Raw genomic sequence first — 24,561 nt, forward strand, 5'->3', positions numbered from 1 at the left:
GCTGTCTGGAGGTATGTGAGGTTTTTGTGGTCAGAAAATACCTCAAATGGATGCTTCGCACCCTCCAGGAGATGCCGCCATTCCTGGAATGCTAGTTTCATCGCCAGTAACTCCCTATCTCCTATGGAGTAGTTCCTCTCGGCCGGAGAAAAGGTCTTGGAGAAAAAGAAACACGGATGTTTCCTTCCTCGTTCGTTTTTCTGGTACAGGACTGCACCTGCACCGACCGAAGAGGCGTCTACCTCCAGTAGGAAGGGTTTGGAGATGTCTGGACGATGAAGGATGGGAGCTCTGGAGAAGTGAGTTTTGAGAGTGTGAAATGCCTCTACCGTTTCCCGTGTCCATGCTTTGGGATTAGCGCCCTTGCGGGTAAGGGCAATGATGGGTGCTGCCACCGTCGAGAAGTTGGGAATGAACTGGCGATAATAATTGATAAACCCCAAGAATCGCTGGATCGCCTTCAGCGAGCGGGGCTCAGGCCAGTTCATCACTGTCTCCAACTTCCCCGGATCCATTGCTAACCCCTGACTGGACACTATGTACCCCAGGAACGGCAAGGATTCCTGTTCAAAAAACGCACTTTTCCAGCTTAGCATATAACGAATGGGTGCGGAGCCTCTTAAGTACTCGGATGACATCCCTCCGATGGGTGGTAAGATCGGGGGAGAAGATAAGAATGTCATCCAGGTATGCAACCACGGAAAGATACAAATCCCGGAAAATGTCATTCACAAAGTCTTGAAATACGGCGGGGGCATTGCAGAGTCCGAAGGGCATTACTAGATACTCGTAGTGACCGTCCCTGGTGTTAAAGGCGGTCTTCCACTCATCGCCCTCTCGGACTCGCACTAGATTATACGCCCCACGTAGATCCAGCTTTGTGAAGACCTTTGCCCCGCGGAATCGATCAAATAGCTCAGTAATGAGGGGCAAAGGGTATTTGTTCTTGATTGTGATTGCATTTAATCCCCTGTAATTGATACAGGGGCGCAGATCCCCTTCCTTCTTCTGCACAAAAAAGAACCCTGCACCAGCCGGTGAAATAGACTTGCGAATGAACCCCTTCGCCAGGCTGTCCTGAATATATTTGGACATAGCCTCCGTCTCTGGAGCAGAGAGTGGATACACTCTGCCCCTAGGGGGCTCGGAGCCTGGCTTCAGGTCTATTCGGCAATCATATGGCCGGTGGGGAGGAAGAGTATCTGCGGCCCTTTTGGAAAAGACATCCCTGTAGGCCTCATAAGGTGTCGGTAAACCCGGCCCCTCAGTATTCCCTGAGGACCCAACCGACCTAATGGTAGCGGGTGGTTCGGTAGTCACGAGGTGCTCTCTACAGGATCCTGCCCAGGATGAGATCTCCCCTGTTGCCCAGTTGAGTATAGGAGCATGCTGTCTCAACCAGGGAAGGCCCAGTAGGATCTCATCCGTCCCCCCTGGAAGCACCAGGAAGGACACCTGCTCATGGTGTCCCGGTGGTACATCCATCCTGAGAGGGATGGTGATCTGGGTGATAGGATCGAGTAGTATGGACCCGTCGACTACCCGGACCCTGAGTGGCTTGGGCAACAGAACCAGGGGAACTGAGTATCGGGTTGCCAGGGAGGTCGAGATGAAATTGCCTTCAGCGCCTGAGTCCAAGCAAGCCAGGGCAGAGAAGAGAGTAGTGCCGAACTGCAACTGGGCGCTGATAGTCAACCTAGAGGGAGAAGTAGCGTCTAGAGTCCCCCCTCTGATAGAAACTAGACGCTGTCTTTTCCCGACGGTTTGGGACATAGGGTAGCTATGTGTCCCCTCTGCCCACAGGAAAAGCAAATGACACAAGACCGAGAACCTGGGGCAGAGGAGACCACCTTGGACACCTCCATTGACTCCACGGAGTCGCCTACAGGACTGGCTGGGGGACCTGTCTGATGGAAGACGGGAATCAGACGCTTTTTAGGCCGAGAAGACGTGGGTGCTGAAGAGACCTCGAACCTTCGCTCCGCCTGGCGGATGTCTATGCGAGAGGCAACCTGAATCAAGGACTCTAAAGTGGCAGGCACCTCACGTGTGGCCAGTGCGTCTTTGACAAACCCTGCCAGGCCCTCCCAAAACACAGGGACAAGGACCTTATCCGGCCAGTCCAGCTCTGCGGCCAGTGTCCTAAAGTGTACAGCAAAGTCCCCGACTGAAGCAGACCCTTGCCGAAGTCGTAGGAGGCGCAGCGCGGAATCGTGGGTGACTTGAGGCCCGAGGAACACCATTCTCATGGCCCCAAGATAAGCTGCTAAGTTATTCACCACACGATCTCCGCGCTCTCACAACGGCATGGACCACTTCAGCGCTCTCCCTGTGAGCAGGGACTGGACGAAGGCTACCTTCGCCTTCTCGGTAGCGTAAAGAGTCGCGGACAGCTCTAAGTAGGTGGTAACCTGGTTTATAAACCCACGGCACTCAGAGCTGTTACCGCTAAAGCGCTCTGGAAGCGCAAGGCGAGGAGACCTTCCGCCCAATAGCACAGCCTGGGTAGCCGCTTGGGTGGCGACTGTCGTCAGAGTAGTCTTATCGGAGGAAGACTGCTCCACTGCTGCCAATCGTGACTCCAACTGCTGCACATAACGCAGCAACTGCTGCTGCTCTTCAGCCATAGCCAGACCTTTGGCGCGACTGTAATGTTACGAGGGGGACCCGGGGAAGCGTGCCAAGATGGGAAATGGACTGCTTCCGCCGGTCAAGGTCCACTGTGCGGTGTAAGGGACCGCCGCTATGGTGGGTGAAGAGTGAGCGGGTTGCTGCTAGCGATCGTCTGGAATGTCACAGACGATCTATGTACACCGATCTGCCCTAACCCGTGAGGGTTGTATGGCACAGATCTCACGGCTCGGTGTACCTGTTGCACGGGGAAGCACAGAGGTGCCCACGCACGTGTGCCAGTGGAAGTCACGAGAATATGGCACGAGGGTAGCACAGAGGTGCCCACGCACGTGTGCTTTCAATAACCAGGTGAGTCCAATGGAGACTTGAGGAGCTCACCTGGGACAGGAACACGGCCTGTTGACGGGGGTACTGCCGGAGCAGCAAGGCAGGAACACGGCCTGCAAACGAGGTACTGCCGGAGCAGCAAGGGCCAAGCCCACAAGAGACAGTAATGCCTGAGCAGTGGCGTGGCAGCACGCTGCCAGACATCCAAACATAGAAGGACGGTCGCGCGCCGCCATGATGGCAGGGGGAGCTTTTAAGGAGGTGCAGCTCCACCCGAGGGCGGGCGCGAGGTGGAGATGACGGACTTGACCCAATCAGGGTCCACGACGTCCCAGCCTGGCCAGTCAGGATTCACCACGTCACCAGCCTTGTCATCAAGCCGTGTGACGTCAGTGAGCGAATCAGGACCCACCACGCATTGCACATGCTCACCCTCCTGCCTCTGGGAAATAGAGGCGGGATCCTCGGTCTCACAATGTGCAGAGATAACGGGAATCTCACTGCTTCCCTGAGCAGTAAACCTCTGCACATTGCGCAGCCTCGCAGACCTTCGGGGCCGCTGAGCAGGAGAGTCTGCGGCAGGCCAGGAATGGGAGACCGCTTCACTCCTTGTAACAGGAGAACCACTAGGTGTCACCCTTCTGCTGCCTCTCTGAGAAGGTATCTCCTGCACGCTGCGCAGTCTGGCAGACCTTCGGCGCTGCTGAGCACGAGTGCTCGTGGCAGGCAAGGAATGGGAGACTGCCTCAGTCCTTGCCTCAGGAGAGCCACGAGATGTAACACATAAGTGGGCACTCTTGCCCGCAAAAACAGAAAGATAGACTCGGGGCCTGAGCTTTAGGGGGGCTTTGCACATTGTGACATCGCTACTGCGATCTCGTCGGGGTCAAATCAAAAGTGACGCACATCTGGCGCTGGTAACAACTTCGCAACGTCTATAGCCTAGAAGCACGATTGCAAAAGCGTCGAAAACCGGTGATCTGTGTAGTGTCAGTCATTTCCATAATTTCGCTGCAGCGACAAGTACGATGTTGTTCCTCATTTCTGCGGCAGCACACATCGCTGTGTTTGAAGCCGCAGGAGCGAGGAACATCTCTTTACCGGCGTCCCGCCTGCAATGAGGAAGGAAGGAGGTGGGCGGGATGTTTACGTCCCGCTCATCTCCGCCCCTCCACTTCTATTGGCCGCCTGCCATGTGATGTCGCTCTGACACCACACGACCCGCCCCTTTAGGAAGGAGGCGGGTCACCGTCCAAAGTGATGTCGCAGGGCAGGTAAGTGCGTGTGAAGCTGCCGTAGTGATAATGTTCACTACTGCAGCTATTGTCGCGGGCGGAGGAGGGGACGCTGCGCTCTCCCACTGCTCGGGTCCGGCCGCTGCTGCGGCTGCCACTGCTGCTCGGTGGTGGCTCGAGCGGTGGGCCGGATCCCGGGGACTCGAGCGGCGCTCCTCGCCCGTGAGTGTAAAGGGGATTTTGATTGTGGGGGTTTTTGATTATTGTCCGTGACACCACCCACATGTTTACTCATCTTCAATGGCTTTGCACGGTTGGATATTGGCAGGAACTTGAACATGCTGTTGTATACACCAATCCAGAGCATCCCAAACATGTTCAATGGTTGACATGTCCTGTGGGTATACTGGCCATGTAAAAACTGGGATGTACTCAGCTTCCAGGAATTGTATATAACATCAAGCCAAGCATTATCATGCTGAAACATGGGTCTCAAGATGCCATCACGGTATCAATGTGCTTTCAAAATGGCATCAATAAATCCATCTGTGTTCATTGTGCACAACATATGCATGTCTATACTATAACCCCGCTCACCACCATGGGACACTCGATTCACAACATTGGCCAGGCAAACCACAGACCACAGAGCCATACACACAGTCTGCCATCTTCCTTGTACAGTGAAATATGTAATGCATCTGTGAAAAGAACACCTCTCCAATGTGTCAGATGCCATCAAATGTGAACATTTGTCCACACAAGTCGATTACGACAACAAACTTTCAGCCAGCTGGAGACCCCCAAGAGAATGACGAGCATGCAGATGAGCTTCCCTGAGATGGTTTCTAATAATTTGTGCAGAAATTCTTTGGTTATGCAAACTGATTGTGTCGCGGGCGGGGTGGAGGGTGTCGGCACACTACGCTCACCCCTTCTGCTCGGGTCCGGCAGCTGCTCAGTGGTGGCTCGAGCTGTGGGCCGGATCCCGGGGTTCCTCGAGCGACACTCCTCGCCCGTGAGTGAAAGGGGTTTGTTGGGTGCGGGGATTGTTATAGTTCGTGACGCCACCCACGGTTGTGGTGATTGCACCACCGCTGCTCTGGGTGGGGATCCCGGGGATGGTGATGGGGAGCAGCCAGGTGTTGTGTTGCCCCTCCGTGGGTAGGGGTTGGTGATCCCGGGGCCCGGTGATGAGTGGTGAGGTGCGGGGCCTAGTGGGTGCAGGGACGCGGGGGCAGCGCTGTGCCTTGCGGCACTGTGGTACTCACTCAGCCTGAGACTTGGACACAGTTTGTACGGTAAACCAAACGGCTGGTAGGACGGTCCCACAGACGGCTGCACCTGCACTCCCGGTAGGTGACGGTGATGTCCCTCTTCCTTGCACCTAAGTTTGACTGATGTTAGCGGTGGATTCCCTCTGGTTACCCGCTCCCCGACTGCAATCTGGGCCGGAGGAGCTCTACATTTTGCCCGCAGGCGCTGGCCCTGAGAAACTGGTGCCTTGGCGGTGGCGGTGTCTCTCTGCTTCAGGTTGGGCTGTTGCCGTCAATCGGGACTTGGTTGTTGGGGGATCTACGTCCCCTTCACTGACGGATTCGGCAAATTTGGTGACTCCTAGCCTTGCCGGGGTCCTAGAGGCCCCTGCCCTGGTGCTGACTGTCCTTCGGAACACTGCTCCAGACCACCGGGCACACAGCCAACGGGGTCCTTCCAGGAACTTCCAAACGGTCCCCCTCCAGACAGTCACCGCCGTCGCTGACCTTGCTGTTCTGGCCCTCACAAAGCTGGACCCTTCAGGCTTTGCACACTTTCTGCTCTGTCACCACTTCTTGCTTTCCTCCTTTACTACTCTTCTTTCCTCCACTTTCACTTCTCTGTTGTTTACTTTAGCCCTGCCTGGGCTACTCCTCCACTCCTTCCACTTCCTCCTCCCTAACTGTTCTGTCTGGTACTTCCCGCCTCCAGAGCTGTGATCTCCTTGGTGGGCGGAGCCAACCGCCTGGCCCACCCCCTGGTGTGAATCATCAGCCTCTGGAAGAAGGCAACAAGGATTTCTGGTTAGCTGTGATGTGCCTACCTGGAGTGTGGGGTGTGGTGGTGTTGTGACCTGTGTCCCCTGGCTTGCCCAGGGCGACACATTCCCCCTTAGCGAAATGCAGACCGTCCGCGGGCTGCCGTCCTACACCGGTTTTATTTTTCTGTAAAAAGGGGATAACAGGTTAAGCAAACAATAATAACATTTTTAATAACTTCTTCCCAAGACGGGAGGCACATTTACTTTTAACGTTGCAACGGTTTACGGTTACGGTTTCCGCTCTCTCCCACCCAAGTAACCTGGCCCTGATGCTGCCCCTATAGCCCAGGCAGCACCCCTTGACCCACAGTCCAGCACACGGTACCCGAGCGGGATATGTCCTTCCCTCCAGAGGGTAGCCACCGGTTCCTTTGGCGGCTGGGCCCTGGCCTGCTCTGCTCAGGGCCCTCCCTCCAACCTGCCTCTCCGGAGGCGGCATTGCGGAAAACGGTAACGGTAACCAACATATTTACAAGCCACTAACGTCTGTGGTTGCCCTGCAAGTTCACGGGCTTGTCCATGGATAGTCCTCCATGCAAAAACTTTTTAACGGTCCCCACGGGGACAACGGTGCCGGCTCCAGCCGGTTGCAAATCACACGGTAAATCAGGTGAACTTCGGATCATTTTCACTTATCATTTTCAACTTTTTTCAAACAAACAGTGGTGGTCCCAACGGGGACGGTGCTGCGGGCATCCGCTGCCCTACTCCGGTTCCTCTACTAAGGCGGACCCATCCTCTGCCACCAGCACATCAAACATGCACTGACATGCCTGCTGTGACAAGGGTACCCGGTACCCATTTCCACCGGTACGCGGGGTATGATAAACCACAGGGTCCCCCACATAGCGGGAACGCTCAATTGCTTCTTCAGCCGCAACAGCAGGCCCGAAGCTGGGGCAGGAGTCGTCATTTCTTGTTCCTGCGTCAGGCGGGTTGCCGCCAGCTGCCGCAGCCTCCTGGTCTCCAGCCTCCAACACTTCATCCCCTTCCGCGGTAGCATGGAGCAGCAGAGTAGGCGAGCTTATATTGAGGCGCCCCATAAGTAACGGCAAGGGCGATGCATAGGCCGAGACTAGGCCGGGCCCCTCAGTCGCAGCGGCCGGTCCAGGTAGGACATAGGGACATGGGTCACCAGTCGGTTCTGCTACATCTATTCCCCTTTCGCACATCGGGGCAGTTGTAATCAGCTCCTCCACCTCGCTGGTCCACTGCTCCAGCAACCGGAAGATCTGATCCTGCTGACGTTGGTGGAATTGTATCACCCGGGCCTTCATCCAAGCCACGGTCCCGGGCTCAGGGTCTGGCACAGTCTCTACTGGGACTTCTGGCACCACGCTATTAAGGGGCCGCGGTTCTAGCGGTTCCCCTTGGTGCATTTCAGGGCCGTCCTGGACGTCTGCAGCCGGCTGGTCCGCCGGAGCGGCCGGGCAGGGTATCGCTACCGGTTGGGCAGGTAGCGGGCCTAATGGCGGGGCGGCAGCAACTATCGTGGGTAGCGGGGAGAGAGGCAGGGTGAGCGGAAGCCGGCCGGGCCCCTCAGCCCCAACGGCCGATCCTTCAGGAATACAGGGGCGTGGGTCGCTTACCCGCTCCTCCAAATCCTCTTCTGCCTCGCGTCTCCACATAGCAGCCACCACGTCCGCCATGTCGGTCTCCCACTCCTCCAGGAGGAGTTGCATATGAGCCTGCAGACGGTTACTAAGCGGGACGGTCCAGTCCCTCAACCACGTCGCCGTGCCGGGCGCGGGGGCTTCCTCGTTGCGAGTTGGATCTTGCATCTTGGTAACGAGGTTTTTCCAGGAACCCAATCAGTCTGCAGAGTCCTGGCGTCCCTGCTTTTATAGCCGCAGCTACATGCGGCCAACCGCCATCGCGTCCCCCTTAGCTCTTTCCGGCCCCTCCTCTCTCGGGGCGGGGTTTTGGCCTTCGCGCCTCTACTGCTCGAGAAGACGCTCGAGCGGGAACTCTTCGCGCCAAAGATGGCGGCTTCTGAAATTTTTCTGCCGGATACCTCCGGCGGTAACAAGGCGCACCTCTACCAGACGGCAGAGCGGTAAGATCCTGTTCGTGACGCCAAGTTGTCGCGGGCGGGGAGGAGGGTGTCGGCACACTACGCTCACCCCTTCTGCTCGGGTCCGGCAGCTGCTCAGTGGTGGCTCGAGCTGTGGGCCGGATCCCGGGGTTCCTCGAGCAACACTCCTCGCCCGTGAGTGAAAGGGGTTTGTTGGGTGCGGGGATTGTTATAGTTCGTGACGCCACCCACGGTTGTGGTGATTGCACCACCGCTGCTCTGGGTGGGGATCCCGGGGATGGTGATGGGGAGCAGCCAGGTGTTGTGTTGCCCCTCCGTGGGTAGGGGTTGGTGATCCCGGGGCCCGGTGATGGGTGGTGAGGTGCGGGGCCTAGTGGGCGCAGGGATGCGGGGGCAGCGCTGTGCCTTGCGGCACTGTGGTACTCACTCAGCCTGAGACTTGGACACAGTTTGTACGGTAAACCAAACGGCTGGTAGGACGGTCCCACAGACGGCTACACCTGCACTCCCGGTAGGTGACGGTGATGTCCCTCTTCCTTGCACCTAAGTTTGACTGATGGTAGCGGTGGATTCCCTCCGGTTACCCGCTCCCCGACTGCAATCTGGGCCGGAGGAGCTCTACACTTTGCCCGCAGGCGCTGGCCCTGAGAAACTGGTGCCTTGGCGGTGGCGGTGTCTCTCTGCTTCAGGTTGGGCTGTTGCCGTCAATCGGGACTTGGTTGTTGGGGGATCTACGTCCCCTTCACTGACGGATTCGGCAAATTTGGCGACACCTAGCCTTGCTGGGGTCCGAGAGGCCCCTGCCCTGGTGCTGACTGTCCTTCGGAACACTGCTCCAGACCACCGGGCACACAGCCAACGGGGTCCTTCCAGGAACTTCCAAACGGTCCCCCTCCAGACAGTCACCGCCGTCACTGACCTTGCTGTTCTGTCCCTCACAAAGCTGGACCCTTCAGGCTTTGCACACTTTCTGCTCTGTCACCATTTCTTGCTTTCCTTCTTTACTACTCTTCTTTCCTCCACTTTCACTTCTCTGTTGTTTACTTTAGCCCTGCCTGGGCTACTCCTCCACTCCTTCCACTTCCTCCTCCCTAACTGTTCTGCCTGGTACTTCCCGCCTCCAGAGCTGTGATCTCCTTGGTGGGCGGAGCCAACCGCCTGGCCCACCCCCTGGTGTGAATGATCAGCCTCTGGAGGAAGGCAACAAGGATTTCTGGTTAGCTGTGATGTGCCTACCTAGAGTGTGGGGTGTGGTGGTGTTGTGACCTGTGTCCCCTGGCTTGCCCAGGGCGACACAATTGCTGCATCAGCTGTCCAGGTGGCTGGTCTTAGATGATGTTGAAGGTCAAGATGCTGGATGTTGAGGTACTGAGCTGGTGTGGTAACATGTGGTTTGTATTTGTGAGGCCGGTTGGATATACTACCAAAATCTTTGAAACACCTTTGGGGATGGCTTATGGTAGAGAAATGAACACTCAATCATGTGCAACATTTCTGGTGGACTTTCTTGCAGTCAGCATGGCAATTGTGTGAAGCCCCACAGGTGTTGTGTCGGTGTCGGTGCATTACCTTCAGGGACTCCACGTTGCTGGATCTCCGTCACTGGTAGGAAATCTTCTTGTTTGATCGTGACGCCACTCTCAGTATTGCGGCCAGTAGGGACCGCCACTGCAGGTTGAGGGTCGCCTGGGGCAGATGGTGTGTGCAGTTAGATGTAGTAGCCTCCTGAGAGTGAGGCAAGCCCCAGGGCCCGATGTAGGTTTGTAGTACCACAAGTCGCAGAATGACCACACAGGCAGGATGTCTTTCAGGGTTTTTACTCACATTAGATGGCAGGGTGAGTAACCCGGGCGTAGCTGAGATGAACCAGGTAGGAACCAGGTATCCTTCAGGCTGACTTTATGAGGGTGACTACTGACTCGCCTTCCTTAGCCCTTGGTGGTTTGGGGTGACCCCGACTTTGAGTCCCTATGGGGGTCACCCAGGGAAGATGCTCCAAGCCTCTCTCCCCTTCTTGTTTGCCGTGTGCTTGTTCCCCGGACCAGGCCACTCCAGCCTCTTGCCTCCTGTGACCTATGGGCCCAATCTTGCGGTTACGTGGCTGCGGCTTTTGTAGTGTTGTGGTGTGGGCTTTAAGAGCCCCACACCGGCAGGTTTAGCAGGGAAAGGTGAATCTATCCTCGCTTCGGGATCTGCCGCCCGGTTGGGCCTGGTGCTCTCTAGAAGTCTCCTTACTTCCCACTCCGTGCACTCTCTAGCTGAAGCTGGCTTTCAGGCAGCACTCCTAGTTGACCGTTCTCCCCCGTCTGTAGTCACTGCGCGGGCGCTGTTAGACAGCATCAGCCCCACAGGTCTGCTCCTCACTGAGCCCTCTGGAGTTCTCTGCTCTAACTGACTCACTGCTCCTCCTCTCCTGTTCTTGCCTACGCCACCTAGCAACCAGACTCTCCACCACACCCCTTGAGAGGAGATGGAGGCTTTTAACCCCCTGCCACTATTCCAGTGGAGGTATAGGCTTTGCCCCCTCCTGGGATCCCCAGGGGTCCTCTCATGGGTACATGTGTGAGACCTGATCACTATGCGCCTGTGTTCCACACCCCAGTCAGCCATCTGGATTACCTGTATTGTACTGTCCCCAGCATGGGTGCAGTACTCAGTGGTGCCTGACCAGGTCAGGGGCGCCACATTCCCCCTTAGTTATCACCAGCACGTCCTCGGGCTGCAAGACAACATTTTAAAATGCATAAAACATTAAAACATGGAAAACATTTAAAAGCACCAGGTATCAGACATCACCACCCTCCACCCACAAGTCCGTTAACCCACCCAAAACCCTCTCAGGAGGCAGGCCACCGGTTTCTTTTTGGTAACCAGGTCTGGGCCATCCGTTTCCCCAGACCTTTCCTCCAATCTTCCTCTCCCGTTGGCCGCGACTTCAGCCACTTCTGGCAGGATGTAGAGGCGGCTTTCATGGGCTGGTGGTTTCAGGGTATACCTGGCCTGGTGGATCCGCGCCGTCAGCCTCTTCTGGCAGGATGCAGAGGCGGCCTCCACAGTTGGTGCTGACCAGGTACCCTCTTTGTGGTGGTGAGCCAAGGCCCCATAAACAGGCGTGCTCTCTGGTCGCAGGTGAGCCAAGGCCCTTTTCTACGGACGGGCCCCCCCTGGTTGCAGACGAGCCAAGCCCCTAAACAGGCTGGCCCTGGTGGTGGTGCCACTGGTGTAACTATTTACACTGCGAGAGTTTGTGGCTATAGCAAGTTCATAGCCTTAAGTTTGTTTCTCACAATAGTTTTTGTGGGCGCATTTCTTAAACGTTGCAAACAAAACTTTTCAAAACTGGTCAAAACAGTAACTTCTTACTTTCCTTTACTTTACTCCTCCTTTTCACTAGGGCGAGGGCACGTTGGGCACTGGCACCTGTGACTTTCTTGCTCTTTGCCTCTTTCTTCATCTGTGGTTGCCTCATCTGTAGGTTCTGTGTCTTTCCTTTCTTGGTCTGCATCTGATTCCTTTTCTGTATCTGTTTCTTTATCTCTGTCTTGTCTTTCTTGTCTTTCTTGTCTTTCTTGTCTTTCTTGTCTTTCTTGTCTTTCTTGTCTTTCTTGTGGCATGGGATGGCTGTAGGGTTTGCTGGTACGTAAGGCTACATCAAGTGCGTACAATCCCCTTTCACCTTGGTGCATGGTAAACTGTACCGAATCTCCCATTTTCAGATTTCTGCAAGGGTGTCCTCTTGGCAGATGAGCGTTCACATCTCTGCGGTTTACAAATATCCCTTCTTTTATTCCTGGTGCTACAATGAAGCCATAACCACTTTTCAAGTTGAAATCTTCCACTACGCCATAACACAAGGGTCCTCTAGCCTGGGCTTTGGACTCTCTCAACAAACGCTTCTCCTTTAGGTCTCTGGCGGTGACTGCTCTCTGTTCAGGAGACTGTGGTGCTGGAGCAAACTGTGTTCTTCTGCGCCGTGTCTTGCGGGCTGGATCCATGCCTGTGGGCTCCCAGGTGAAGCTCTTAGGCAGCTCTTCTTCTGCAGAGGGGGTCAGGTCCTCCTCGTCCCAGCGGGAGTATGGCAGCATTTCCGGCTCTGAATACACAACTGCTACTGGTGGCACTGGAGTCGGAGTCAACCCTTCTGCTTCCTGGCCTCCTCTCCCCCTTAGTTCTTCCTGGCACTCCAGCTGTGGCAGTGCCGGGGATGGCTGCTCTTCGGCCGGCCCAGGTGAGGGACTCCTTGGTGTAGCTGCTGCAGGAGTTAGCAGGAGACTCTTTGGGGTATGCGGAGGGGGTATGTACTGGCTCACCAACCATTGTGGAAATTTGGCCTCCAGGTCAGCCCTCATCTGCCAATATGCAGGGTCTTCACCCACCGTGGGCTGCCTATCAGGAACCTCTGTGGACCGGGGAGCGGTGTCTGCTCTGGCCTTACAGGCCGGGGTAAATGCTGAGGTAGCCTTTCCTTGGCGGGCCGCGCCTGGCATGGCGGCGGCCTGGTCTTGGCGGGCCGCGCCTGGCATGGCGGCGGCCTGGTCTTGGCGGGCCGGGCCTGGCATGGCGGCGGCCTGGATCAGTGTCGCTGTTGCAGGAGGCTCTGTGCAGGCTGGGCTGGACGTCGCTGCAGCAGTCTGGGCTTGGCGGGCCGCGCCCTGTATGGCGGCGGCCTGGTCTTGGCGGGCCGCGCCCAGGATGGCGGCGGCCCGGTCCTGGCGGGCCGGGCAGGGCATCGCTGCAGGGACTGGGTCTTGGTGGGCCGAGCAGGGCATCGCTGCAGCCGCTGGGGCTTGGAGGGCCGCACCTGGCGTGGCTGCGGCCTGCTTCAGCGTCGCCGCACCGGACGCCTCTTCAGGGACCGCGGACGTGGCAGCAGGGGTCGGGGCACTTGCGCGGGCCGGGGCATCATTCGACTCACCCGTTGTTGGTAGCACTGGGGTCTGCGTCGTCGCCGTCCCGCCTGACACCCGGCGCGCAGCTCTCCCTTCATAGGCCCGAACCGCCGCGGTCATCTCTTGCAGTTCCATCCGTTCCTCCCGAATCTGCTCCACGACCCGGGTCTCCAGCCGGTTGCAAAACTGGGCCAGCTCTCGGTACCACCAGGCAGCGGAGCCTGGTTCTGGGTTCCTGCGGTCAGACGCCATTTCTTCTGCGCCGTCTTCTGCACGGTCTCCCAGCAGTGGACTCTTCGCTGCCTCCTGTAACAAGCTGTCCAGTTTCTGCTCTGCCTCTTTCAGCAGCTCCTCTCCCAGCAGCAGGCTTGTGGCTCCCTTTCTGTTCCGCCGTTTCTCGACGCTTCCACTCTCATAGCTGGCAAGGTCAGAACTCTGCAGGGGATCTCTGGGTAGCCACACCTCTTCGTGGGCGGTAACTTCTTCCAGCGCGGGCTGCTGTTGTTTTTCAGCGCGCTTTTCATGGTGGCAATATGGCGGCGCTTCCAATTTTTCAAGCGGACCGCCTAGGCACCTGGTCACCTGTCTGAACAGGTCTAGTCCTTATCCTGTTCGTGACGCCAGATGTGAAGCCCCACAGGTGTTGTGTCGGTGTCGGTGCATTACCTTCAGGGACTCCACGTTGCTGGATCTCCGTCACTGGTAGGAAATCTTCTTGTTTGATCGTGACGCCACTCTCAGTATTGCGGCCAGTAGGGACCGCCACTGCAGGTTGAGGGTCGCCTGGGGCTGATGGTGTGTGCAGTTAGATGTAGTAGCCTCCTGAGAGTGAGGCAAGCCCCAGGGCCCGATGTAGGTTTGTAGTACCACAAGTCGCAGAATGACCACACAGGCAGGATGTCTTTCAGGGTTTTTACTCACATTAGATGGCAGGGTGAGTAACCCGGGCGTAGCTGAGATGAACCAGGTAGGAACCAGGTATCCTTCAGGCTGACTTTATGAGGGTGACTACTGACTCGCCTTCCTTAGCCCTTGGTGGTTTGGGGTGACCCCGACTTTGAGTCCCTATGGGGGTCACCCAGGGAAGATGCTCCAAGCCTCTCTCCCCTTCTTGTTTGCCGTGTGCTTGTTCCCCGGACCAGGCCACTCCAGCCTCTTGCCTCCTGTGACCTATGGGCCCAATCTTGCGGTTACGTGGCTGCGGCTTTTGTAGTGTTGTGGTGTGGGCTTTAAGAGCCCCACACCGGCAGGTTTAGCAGGGAAAGGTGAATCTATCCTCGCTTCGGGATCTGCCGCCCGGTTGGGCCTGGTGCTCTCTAGAAGTCTCCTTACTTCCCACTCCGTGCACTCTCTAGCTGAAGCTGGCTTTCAGGCAGCACTCCTAGTTGACCGTTCTCCCCCGTCTGTAGTCACTGCGCGGACGCTGTTAGACAGCATCAGCCCCACAGGTCTGCTCCTCACTGAGCCCTCTGGAGTTCTCTGCTCTAACTGACTCACTGCTCCTCCTCTCCTGTTCTTGCCTACGCCACCTAGCAACCAGACTCTCCACCACACCCCTTGAGAGGAGATGGAGGCTTTTAACCCCCTGCCACTATTCCAGTGGAGGTATAGGCTTTGCCCCCTCCTGGGATCCCCAGGGGTCCTCTCATGGGTACATGTGTGAGACCTGATCACTATGCGCCTGTGTTCCACACCCCAGTCAGCCATCTGGATTACCTGTATTGTACTGTCCCCAGCATGGGTGCAGTACTCAGTGGTGCCTGACCAGGTCAGGGGCGCCACAATTGCACGCTCCCTCAAAACCTGCAACATCTGTGGCATTTTGTTGTGTGATAAAACTGCACATTTTAGAGTGGCCTTTTTTTATTGTGGCCAGCCCAAGGCATACCTGTGCAACAATCATGTTGCCTTATCAGCATCTAGATATGAAATACCTGTGAGGTGGATGGATTTTCTCGTTAAAGGAGATGTGCTCATTAATTAACACACATTTAGACAAATTTGGGAACAATATTTGAGAGAAAAAGGCCTTTTGTGTACATAGAAAAAGTCTTAGATATTTGAGTTCAGCTCATGAAAAATGGGAGCAAAAACAAGTGTTGCTTTAATATTTTTGTTCAGTGTATAATGGCCCTTACATCCCTCCACACAGTAAGATGGCCCCTATACAATACTATATAGAATATGATGGCCCAAACACAAACCTTCACATTGTATAATGGCCCACAAACCGTATAGTGGACCCGAATAGCCCTCTAAATAGTATAATGGATCCTACATAGTCCTCAAAACTGTATAATAGCCCCCACATAGGTTTCTAAATAGTATAATGGCCCACAGATAGCTCTGCAAACTATTTTAGGCCCTCTATGTTACACTGCAAATTGTTTGAGGGCCCCCACATATTTCTGCAAACTACATCGCTCTTGCATAATTGCTTTCAACTATATTGGCATCCAGTATACCGATACAATTGAAAATGTAATGCCAATCAGGAGGGGCATGATTCGATGCCAGCACTGGCACCGGGCCCCCCCGATTCATGGGCTCCATAGTGACTGAGTGGTCTGGCTCTGTGTTTCATGTTTTTGATAAAAAAAATTGGACAGCACTAACACTTTTCAAAGGGATGTGTGGATGTATTTTAATCATTTTACACCTTAATTTCTCTACACAGGTCAGAGATTGTCGTCTTGTGAGCCTTCTGGATTTGGCATTAGAAAATGAATCCGTCCGTGCTTCTATTATAGACTATTTGAACATGCTCATTGATATCGGCGTGGCTGGATTTAGACTTGATGCTGCTAAACACATGTGGCCTGGGGATATTCAAGCCATTATAAGCAGACTAAACAATCTGAACACCCAGTGGTTTCCCAATGGAACTCGCCCATTTGTTTTCCAGGAGGTAAAATATGTTATTGTAGCCAAAGCTGTTATACAAAGTATTTCAAGTTTGGTACAGCATCTAAGGGTACTTTCACACTTGCGTTTATTTCCTTCCGTTACAATCCGCCCTTTTGGAAAACAGCGGAATCCGTTAACGGATTCCGCTGTTTCCCATAGACTTGTATGGGTGACGGATTGTACCAAAAGGACCTGCGTTGCTTCCGCTGGGCGACGCTCCGTTGCTTCCGCCCAGCGGGAGGAACGCAGCATGTAACGTTATTTTGAGCAGCGGAATCCTCTGTATTCCACTGCGCATGCTCTCTTTTTTTTTTTTTTTTAAATCAAACTTTATTTTGGCTCGCAGTGGCCGAACGTTCAGCTGAGCGCCCGGCCGTCGGCAAGCGACAGCGCTCAGCTGAGCGACCGGCCACCGGCATGCCCGGCCGCCGGCAAGTGACAGCGCTCAACTGAGCGCCCGCCCGCCGGCATGCCCGGGCGCCGGTAAGTGACAGCGCTCAGCTGAGCGCCCGCCCGCTGGCATGCCCGCCCGCCGGCATGCCCGGCCGCCGGCAAGTGACAGCGCTAAGCTGATCACCCGGCGGTCGGCTGCAGGGAGCGATCAGCTGATCACCCGGCGGCCGGCTGCAGGGAGCGATCAGCTGATCACCCGGCGGCCGGCTGCAGGGAGCGATCAGCTGATCACCCGGCGGCCGGCTGCAGGGAGCGATCAGCTGATCACCCGGCGGCCGGCTACTGGGAGCGATCAGCTGATCACCCGGCGGCCGGCTACTGGGAGCGATCAGCTGATCATTTACAATAGTCTGCCGCTGGTAAAACTGTAAAAAAAAATAAAAAAAAAAATCAAAACGAATTGCGTTGTTTTGCAGCATCCGTTGTGCCACTATATGCAACACATCCGTTGCATCCGTTACACAACGCAATGCAACGGATACCGTTCAACGCAAGTGTGAAAGTACCCTAATAATCACAATGTTTCATTAATATCAATCAAGATTATGAAAACATTTATTTCAATTTCATGCTTCAGTGCAAAAGGAGACAGTTGTACACTGCAGTGCTAAGATATGTGGAAAAATGAATATGGGGATATAGTCATGCATTACTGCTATGAAACAACATGTACAATTGAGATACTTAGCACACAAAAATGGCCAGTTTTATGTGAGCCCAACAGGCAGCAGCAATGCAACCTCATTTTTGTTGGGTACCTATCAAACTAATGCCTCTCTTTGGGTTAAAAACCCTACAATTTATGGGCAGACAGGAACCTGTAAATGGAAAATTAAAATCGCCTGAGGCTGAAGAGCAGGAGTGCTCAATCAGAAGGTATGACCCTGTAATCTAAGAAAAAGACTGATGACATATCCTACCTGTGTGTCTAATGTGAACAGGTGAAAACTGAACATGAAACATAGTAACAAAAAGGAGACAGTTGCACATATCTTAGCACTACAGAGTGCAACTGTCTCCTTTTTGTTACTCTATTTCATTTTCAGTTTGCCCGTGTTCACATTAGAAAGGTATAATGTGCCATCAGTCTTTTTCTTAGATTTCAGTGCAAAAAGAAACATCATCTTGACCACTCGCTTTCCAGTCGGTTGTGCTATATTCAACGGTGGTATACATAGAGGCTTCCCACACTTGGGTTCAACCTTTCTGGGTCTTTACTGGAGTCTTCCAAAATGGGAATAGGTCCAAAAATATATAACTGTAATATGAATAAAATTAGAGGATCTTATATATTTTATCCAAATGGCTACAGGGTAATACAGGGTAATCATTTTAGAAAAGTGTAGTACCCCAGAGTTTGGTGCTATCAAAGTGATTTAAAGTCATTACCAGTAGTTTACATTGTATATATTAGGTATGCAGCTTATACGTTTACATCCAGAGTTAAGCTCCCCACGAGCCTAGTTACCAGGTAGAATAGCCTGGTGGGTGGAGTATTAGTGCACCTAACTGCCATTACCTCAGGTTTTAGTCAGAGTACAGATGCCAGAAACATGTAGAGGAACGCTAACTCATGCTCCATAGGGCTGTATGGGAAAAAAATTACCCGAAACCACAAGCAGAACCTGATCTGCACAGTGCCTTAGCCTACCCGAAACACAAAGCTGTCGATGGAGAAGGAGTACGGGCCTGGAGGTGGGTCCTCTATAAAGAAGATACACAGGACAGCTTACTGTATATGAAGGTCAGAGAGAGCAGGAACTCTGGGGAACACCACCCCGATGGGATAGAGGAAGCCACCTCTGTTGTGTCAGTTTGGTTGACAAAATAGGCTCTGTTCACACTGGCTGTTATTATGCCTCATATGTGACTGTATCCTTGCATACGTTTGCTATCTGCCTGTCTGGGGAGCCGTGTCATCTGGGTATGTTATCACCATCATGGCTGTGCCTTGAATGCTGAATAAGTAAAAAGTCCATCTGCGTTACTGTTGAACATTCCTTCTGACTCTCCTGTTTTTCCTGTACCAACATCAAGGGGCACACCAATAACCACCTATCTGCCAGGGAAAACAGTAACACCGGCGTAAACCTCCACACGCCCACAGCCACATACTTTTCACTGTCACCGGACCGCCAGGACATGGGAACAGCCACCAATACCTGTGATACATGTTAGAGGATCAGCATCTGTGTCACACAAGTACTTCCTGTGAAGACACAGCCCTGTAAAATGTCTGTCAGGGGTTAATATTCTTAATTTGGCCAGACATGAGTCCCTTTTGTGTGTTAACTAGTGTTTGTTGTGTCATTGTTTTCCCCAGGACTATTGAAGCCTCCCATTGTCTGATAATGTGGGTTGCTAAATTAATGTAACTTCCCTCAGCCTCTCTGTCTACCTAACTCAGATGAGAATTACCTATGCGGATTGAAATGCCACCCAATCAGAGCACAACAAAGTCCGGAGCCAGATAACCAAATCATCCCCATCCTGGGTTTGTTCCAGCCGAATCCTAGGATCCTTGGCGAAGCTCCTGTACAATGTAATCCAATTTCAGATTCCCTAATTGGCCCTGAAGTGCCTAGGCTGGGTAATGGACTTCCAACCAGGTTCAAAATCCCTAGATTGCAGCCATGTAGCAAAAGAAGAACCTAGTGACTCCAACAGTCCCTTTTTATATCTCCTGGTCACTCATTCCAGGGAATGTGGTCTCACCAGATTGGTGGAATATGGCTGTGCTCTGATTGGGTGGCATTTAAAACAAGCTGATAAGTGCTAGTATTAAAGGCCTCTTTCACACATCAGTTTTTTTTTTCCATCAGGCACAATCCGGCGAATTGTGGATAAAATGTATCTGGTGTATGATGCTGCCAGTTTTTTCCTTATAGACTTGTATTAGCACCGGATGGAGCCCAAGGCCTCGCGTTTCATTTGGCGTGCGCCAGAATTTCTTTGTCCAGCTGCCGGAAATTATGCACAATGGAATTTTTTTGGCAACAGATCCGGAGCTGTGCGGCGTGTTGTAGTCGGCATTGAGATACTGCACAGGCGCACTTTAATCTGCCCTGAGCAGGCAGATCAAAGTATTGTAGTGCGCCTGCACAGGACCTCAATGCCAGCTAGTGTGCATGACGTAGGATGCGTCATGCACCCAGGCTTCAGAAGAAGGAGGACAAAGATGGCCAAAAGAGGAGGCGCCTGTCTCGGGGAATGGAGACACCCATCCAAACAGTCTGCACTGCACCGCCCCTTAGACGAGTATTCTAAAGTGATTTTTACGTTCCATACAGCGGCCTTGGCTCTTATATACATCACGTTAGAACACTGTATATAAGAGCCCAGTGGTGGTGGCCCAGCTTATAGTCGCCAAATCTGGTGACAGGTTCTCTTTAAATCAGGCAGAAAAATGTTTTACCAACAAAATGAATCAGATACGATCCCATGTTGTGTTATCTGTATACTCTCTTTTGCATCCTCTTGTGCCCAACAGCTGTGGTATGACCAGACCATGTCCCTGTACGGTCAGACACGGCGATTACACAGTACATAGCAGGGGACACATAGATAAGATTATCTCAGCACAGGAACATTTTTTTTAATTGCATCCAATTTTGGAATTTATATTTATTCCAAGAGCTATTTATTAAAATTAACTTTGTTAATGGGAAAACTCCTCTAAGAACAAGAGAACTGTGCTTAGAGAGCTGTTGAGGAGAACCTGTAATAATCCTAACATAAAGGTGTAAATAGAGGCTGGACTAATAATGTCATTCATGTCAGTACCAAAATCGATTGTTTTCTTTTAGGTTATTGATCTGGGTGGAGAAGGAATCTCAGTTAAAGAGTATCTTAGCATTGGTCGAGTAACAGAATTTAAATATGGAGCCAAACTTGGAAAAGTAATTCGTAAGTGGGAAGGAGAAAAGATGGCATATCTCAAGTAAGCTTAAAAGGTAGTATTAATGGATACCTTCAGAGAAAAGTTTAAGACTGCATTTACCACTGCTTTGTTATTCAGAAATTGGGGAGAAGGATGGAGTTTCATACCGACTGACAGGGCCGTCGTTTTTATTGATAACCATGATAACCAAAGAGGCCATGGTGCTGGTGGAGCCTCCATCCTCACTTTTTCGGATGCCCGGTAAGGATTGATATTTCTGATAAAGTTTTTGATGGTTCACTCAGGACTTTTTCAATATCCCTAAAATAATCTTTACAGCTTGTACAAAATGGCAGTGGGCTTCATGTTGGCACATCCATATGGATTTACCCGTGTCATGTCCAGTTTTAGTTGGCCAAGGAACTATGTAAACGGAAAGGTAAGATACAAATTTAATAGATAACAAAGAGGAACAATACCTCATTCGAATGTAATTTGTGGCAGAACTGGTTGAAAACGCAGGTTTTAGTGAATGTTTTAATTATAACAAAAACTGAAAGGTATTTACAAGCCAATATCACCGAAAAAATGGATCATTCACTTGCCTTACTGCACTTGCACTTTCTATTCACTTTTATATATTAATTCTATTTCCATTTTTAACTAAACTTTTTGACCCATTGTGTCACTAATAACTAACTTTTTAGCACCTTTTAATATTTTGTATTCATATGTGCGCACCATCTTTTCCATTTAATTCATTTCATTGCCTGTCACTTTATTTTAACTATTCAAGATACATATTTGATGTGTCTAAATATATGTGTTATTGCTTCACTATTCATACAGTATATCACAGCAGTGAGTACCCCTCACCTTTTTATAAATAATTTATTATATCTTTTCATGGGACAGGATCGAAGATATGACACTGTGATACAATGTGTAGCAGTCAGTGTGCAGCTTGTATAACTAAATTTAATGTGCCCTCTAAATAACTCAACACACAGCCATTAATGTCTAAACTACTGGCAACAATATTGAAAACACCATAAGTGAAAATTGACAAATTGTGCCTAAAGTGTCAATCTTTTGTGTGGCCGCCATTATTTTCAAGTACTGGCTTAACTCTCTTGGGCATAGAGTTCACTAATGCTTCACAGCAGCTGCTGGATCCTCTTAACTACTTTATGATGGCATCACTGAGTTGGTGAATGTTTAAGACCTCGCACTCCTCCATCATCCATTTGAGGATGCTGTACAAATGCTCAATAGGGTTTAGGTCTGGAGATATGCTTGGCCAGTCCAGCACCTCTACCCTCAGCTTCTTTAGCAAGGCTGTCATCATCTTGGAGGTGTGTTTGCCATTATTATCTTGTTGGAATACTGCCTGCGCCCCAGCTTCCGATGGAAGTGGATCATGATCTGCTTCAGTATGTCACAGTACATGTTGACATTCATGGTTTCCTCAGTGAACTGTAGCTTCCCACAGCCAGCAGCACTAATGCATCCCCAAACCATGAAACTCCCACCACCATGCTCAACGGTAGGCAAGGCACACTTGTCTTATTACTCCTCACCTTGCTGCCTCCCCACATGCTTGACACCATCTGAACCAAATAACTTTATCTTGGTCTCATCAGACCACAGGAAATGGTTCCAATCATCCATTTTCTTAGTCTACTTGTCTTCAGCAAAATGTTTGCTGGCTTTCTTGTGCATCATCTTTAGAATAGACTTCCTTCTGGGAAGACAGCCATGCAACCAATATGATGCAGTGTGTAGTGTATGGTCTGAGCACTTATACGTCTATTTTGAAAATCCAGCTACTGGATATAATGGATGAGCATGTACACTCAGCCTCTGTGGTCGACCATGGCAAGGTGTATTCTAAGTGGAACCTTTCTTGTTAAACCACTGTATGGTCTTTGGACCTCATGCAGCAGCATAGTTTCAGGGTGTTGGCAACTTTCTTATAGCCTAGGCCATCTTTATGTAGAGCAACAATTCTCTTTTCCAGATTCTTAGGGAGTTCTTTGCGATGAGGAGCCATGTTGAACGTCCAGTGATAGACAGTGAGAGAATGCGTGAGGGATAACACCAAATTTAACATACCTGCTCTCCCTTCACACCTGAGACCTTGTAACACTAATAATTCACATGACACCAGGGAGGGAAAATGGCTAATTGGCCAAAATTTGGCCATTTTCACTTAGGGGTGTACTCGCTTATGTTGCCAGCGGCTTACACATTAATGGGTGTATGTTGAGTTATAGAGAGGGCATACAAAATTTATACATATTATACAAGCAGTACACTGACACTTTACATTGTATCAAAGTGTCATATCTTCAGTGTTTCAGTGAAGCAAGACAGAGGGATTGTAATGCCACACTGCCGGATAGAAAGAATTATCATTAAAGTCAGCAGGTTATTTTGTTCATAGTTCTACGAGTTTCAGAGGTAGCATGCTCCTTCTTCAGGAACCAACAATAGCAATGTTTTGTTCCTGAAGAAGGAGCATGCTAGCTCCGAAACGCATAGAACTATGAGCAAAATAACCTATTCATTTTAATGAAAATTCTTATGAGTCTATCCAGCAGTGCGGCATTACAATCCCTCTCTCCTGCTTCACTGAATTACGTCTCCCCGTGGGGCTACAGCAGCCAGTTTTGCACGCTAACAAGTGATCTACAGGAATTGTGACTTGCACAACTTACCCAGGTGAGTGATTCCCTGCACGCTCTTACACTGGTTTCACCAGGATAAGATGCCTTTGTTCTGAATATCTTCACTGTTGTCTAATGAAAATATACAATAATATGTTTACAAAAATGTGAGGGGTATATTCACTTTTGAGATATACTGTATGCCATCTTAAATCCATCCTTAGCACCTTCTTTGTCACCTCCTTCATGTAGATTATGTATATACCAAGGGTCTTGACTCTGATGCATAGTGTATCTAAAGTCCATATAATTATCTCCAGGCTCTCATACTTTATTCACATTAAATACAGCTACATCTGTTTCATTTGCGGTCTCACTAAGCCATTATGATGGTGTGCATGCTCTGTCTGCTAGCCCTTCATAACTCCGCCAGCGTGTAACTTAGCAATCACACATTCGGTCCATCTCGCGTAAGGGAAGGTGGATTTCATGGAAGTGCAGCTAACGGAGCATGCAACATATGATCCGTCCTTGGCGCTGGCATAGCACCACCAGGCCCACTGCTATTGCATTGGCTCATCAACTAATATGTCACAGTATTGCACCGCCCATTGTTAATATATTGGTCCATCACACTACCTCATGGAGCACAGATCTGATGGTTTGGTTCCATCCCTAGACATGTCCCCAGAACTAGAATACAGGCGAAACACTCGTCGGGGTCAAGGGAAACGGATGCTGATATACCTTTCTCAGCAAATCTTCAATATTAAGGTATCCTCTCCTTTTGACATCATGTCTTTGCACTTTTACATGCTGTTTGAGGGTTAGCATTATTCTGGTAGGGCTTTCTATTCAATATATACTAGGTGTAATTGAAAGTTTTTGGCCTTAGCTACAATATACAGTATATAGTTCCCCTGTTGGATACCTGAGAACATCAAAATTTTATAAATGTATTGTCCTTCCCCAAGGCTTCCAGATTGTGACTCAATTTTGAGGTTTTATCTGTCTTGAAAATATAATTTAATAATGTGAAATAAATTAGTATACTTTATGACTATACTTGATCAAAGTTCTCTACTTTTCTGGGATAATCACAACATGGATTTTTGTTGTTTATATGGGTATTTGAAGTGCTATGAAGTGCTACTTTTAGGACATCCCCTCGATTAATTGTATAACAAAATATGTATAACGGCAATCATTTTCTGGAAGAAAGAATTATTTTCTGGAACAGTTTTAAGGGCGCCAACACTTTCAGCCTTGACAGTTTCAAGGGTGCCACACTATCCGAGAACAACATAATGTAGAATATATTATATATTATATGTATACTGTTCCCAGCGATGTCACTTATTGGGCTGCTTATTGTTGTTTTCATAAAATCACTGTATTATAAGCAGTAAATTACCAATAGAGGACTAGTAAACCTGCTGCCATGTAGTCCTCCAT

The 24,561-nt window shown here is 51.2% G+C and overlaps 1 protein-coding gene across 1 annotated transcript in view; it reads left to right on the forward strand.

Annotated features, from left to right (window-relative positions):
- Positions 1-24,561, forward strand: part of LOC142249347 (pancreatic alpha-amylase-like) — an 89,389-nt gene that overhangs the window by 57,536 nt on the left and 7,292 nt on the right. The window contains exons 4-7 of the mRNA XM_075320972.1: positions 15,875-16,105; positions 20,364-20,497; positions 20,576-20,698; positions 20,777-20,876. Of these exons, the coding sequence (XP_075177087.1) occupies positions 15,875-16,105; positions 20,364-20,497; positions 20,576-20,698; positions 20,777-20,876 (588 nt within the window). The remainder of the gene's footprint in view (positions 1-15,874; positions 16,106-20,363; positions 20,498-20,575; positions 20,699-20,776; positions 20,877-24,561) is intronic.

Source organism: Anomaloglossus baeobatrachus, chromosome 8 (genome assembly GCF_048569485.1).
Source record: "Anomaloglossus baeobatrachus isolate aAnoBae1 chromosome 8, aAnoBae1.hap1, whole genome shotgun sequence".
In the NCBI taxonomy this organism is placed as follows: Eukaryota; Metazoa; Chordata; class Amphibia; order Anura; family Aromobatidae; genus Anomaloglossus; species Anomaloglossus baeobatrachus.